This window comes from Temnothorax curvispinosus, unplaced genomic scaffold (genome assembly GCF_003070985.1).
Source record: "Temnothorax curvispinosus isolate PA1 unplaced genomic scaffold, ASM307098v1 QBEX01008671.1, whole genome shotgun sequence".
NCBI lineage: Eukaryota > Metazoa > Arthropoda > Insecta > Hymenoptera > Formicidae > Temnothorax > Temnothorax curvispinosus.
The window spans coordinates 1-2,149 of record NW_020218451.1 but is presented as its reverse complement, the minus strand read 5'-3'; the positions used below and the strand labels follow the sequence as shown (position 1 = coordinate 2,149).

Sequence of the window (2,149 nt, the reverse complement as noted above, 5' to 3'; positions counted from 1 at the left end):
GTTAGTAAAAGTCAATATTATAACTAGACATCAGATTTTTTTATATGCAGATTGGTGGAAAAAAAGCAATTAATAACAATTAATAAAATTGTGTTATTTATAATATCTAACATATTCATACTGCAACATATGTTAAGTATAAATATGTTGGATATTATAGATAATAGTACTTTATATGTAGGAAGAGCAAGGACAGGGTTCGAATATATGTTTACTCCTTGACGACTGACGAGCTACTGTCTTTATTCGTGTGACTTACAATGATTTACAGTACACTAGCGCTAGCTACGTATGTGGCTACTTCCACATACATACGCCGCACATACACTACATCCTTCGCCCTTTTAATATGCATGTAATATATATATATGTGTATATATATATATGCATGTAATACAATACAGTTTTGCGCTATCCAGTGGCGTTGTAACGCTCTACTGGTTTTCTGACTCTTACAGATTTTCTCGTACCCGTTTCTTCTTCAGATTCTTGCGCATTTATTCCGCCATTCCGGTTTTTTGCATTTTTGTTCTTAAAACTGGTCTTTTTCCATTTTCTCATCTGATCGTAATGTCGATTATGCTCCTCCCCATCTTTAAATTTTACCATACAACTTCGAGGAGATAAGTCTTGTATAATTGTAGCTTCCGACATTTTCGGGTGGTATTTTCGAAAATCTTTGGCCATTACTACGTCGTTTTGTTGGAATTTTTCATTGCGATTTTCTATAAAATTTTTTATTTGGTCTTCTTGTTTCAATTCAATAATTTTTTTACTGTCCGGGCGTAGTATATCCAAAGTTGTTCGAAATTCCCGACCCATTAACAATTTTGCCGGTGTCTCGTTTGTAATTGTGTGTTTTGTAGTTTTGTAATTGAACAAAAATCTACGCATGGCGGTTTGTATATCGATGTTTGAACTATTCATAATGGCTTTTATTTTACGTTTAAATACTTTTACAAAATTTTCCGCTGCGCCGTTAGTAGCCGGGTGTTTTGGTGCCGCGAATGTATGTTTAGTTCCTATGCTTTTCAAGAAAGATTTGAACTCGTCGCTTGTAAATTGGGTTCCCGAATCTGTTATTACGTGATGCGGTAAGCCATACGTGTCTTTGAATAATTTGATTGTGAGCTCTGCTGACATATTATTAACTATATATATTTCTGGCCATTTTGAAAAGGCGTCTAAAATTAATAGAAATGTGTGGCCTAAAAATGGCCCTGCGAAGTCGGCATGAATTCTATGCCAAGGCTGCGTTGGGTAAGGCCATGGGGAGAGTGTCATTCTTCTTGGACTATCATTTACTTCAATACAATATTTGCATGTTTTAACTCGTTCTTCAATATAACTATCAATTTTCGGCCACCAAACAACTAACCTTGCCATACTTTTCATTTGAACTACACCAAAATGACTTTCGTGCAATTTTTCTATTATGTCACTTCGTAACTTACTTGGTATTATTACCCTTTGACCCCACATTAAACATTCTTTTTCTGTACTTAATTCGTCACGCCGTAATGCATAAGGTTTAAGTTCTTCTGTCCACGCATTTATTTTACGCTCTGGCCATCTATTGGTTACCATTCGTTTTACAAGCGATAATACTTTATCCTTACTAGTTTCGCGAGCTTTGTAATCTAAACATGTAATTTTGCTTTGAATGGCATAGTGTAGGTAACTGTAACTTGGCACTGAATCTAAAATTTCATTTTGTTCGACATAATTTGTTGGTAGTCTTGACAGGGTATCTGCGACTATGTTGTCTTTAGTTCCTATACATTCTACTTTATAATTGAAAGCTGATAAGAAGTGTGACCAATTTTGCAATCTACTTGCAGCCATTTTTGGTATTCCTTTTTCAGGAGAGAAAATTCGCGATAAAGGTTTATTATCTATCCGTAAAATGAATTCACGAGCATAAAGATAGTCATAAAACTTTGTTATGCCAAAAATAACAGCCGCAGCTTCTCTGTCAATTTGCGAGTATTTTTCTTGCGCCTTCGTTAATTTTGTCGAAGCAAACGCTACGGGCTTTTCCCCATCGGAATACGGTTGGCTTATCCACGCACCTAGCCCTAATGGCGAAGCATCGCATGTCAAAATCAATGGTAACTCAGAATTGTAATTAGTAACTATTTGTTTTAAC

At 35.4% G+C, this 2,149-nt stretch overlaps 1 protein-coding gene across 1 annotated transcript; it reads right to left on the bottom strand.

Moving 5' to 3' along the window:
• Positions 1-411: 411 nt before the first annotated feature.
• Positions 412-1,845, bottom strand: LOC112458095 (uncharacterized protein K02A2.6-like). The gene has a single exon (XM_025021532.1). It carries the CDS (start codon positions 1,843-1,845, stop codon positions 412-414), a length of 1,434 nt encoding a protein of 477 aa, XP_024877300.1.
• Positions 1,846-2,149: the final 304 nt, after the last annotated feature.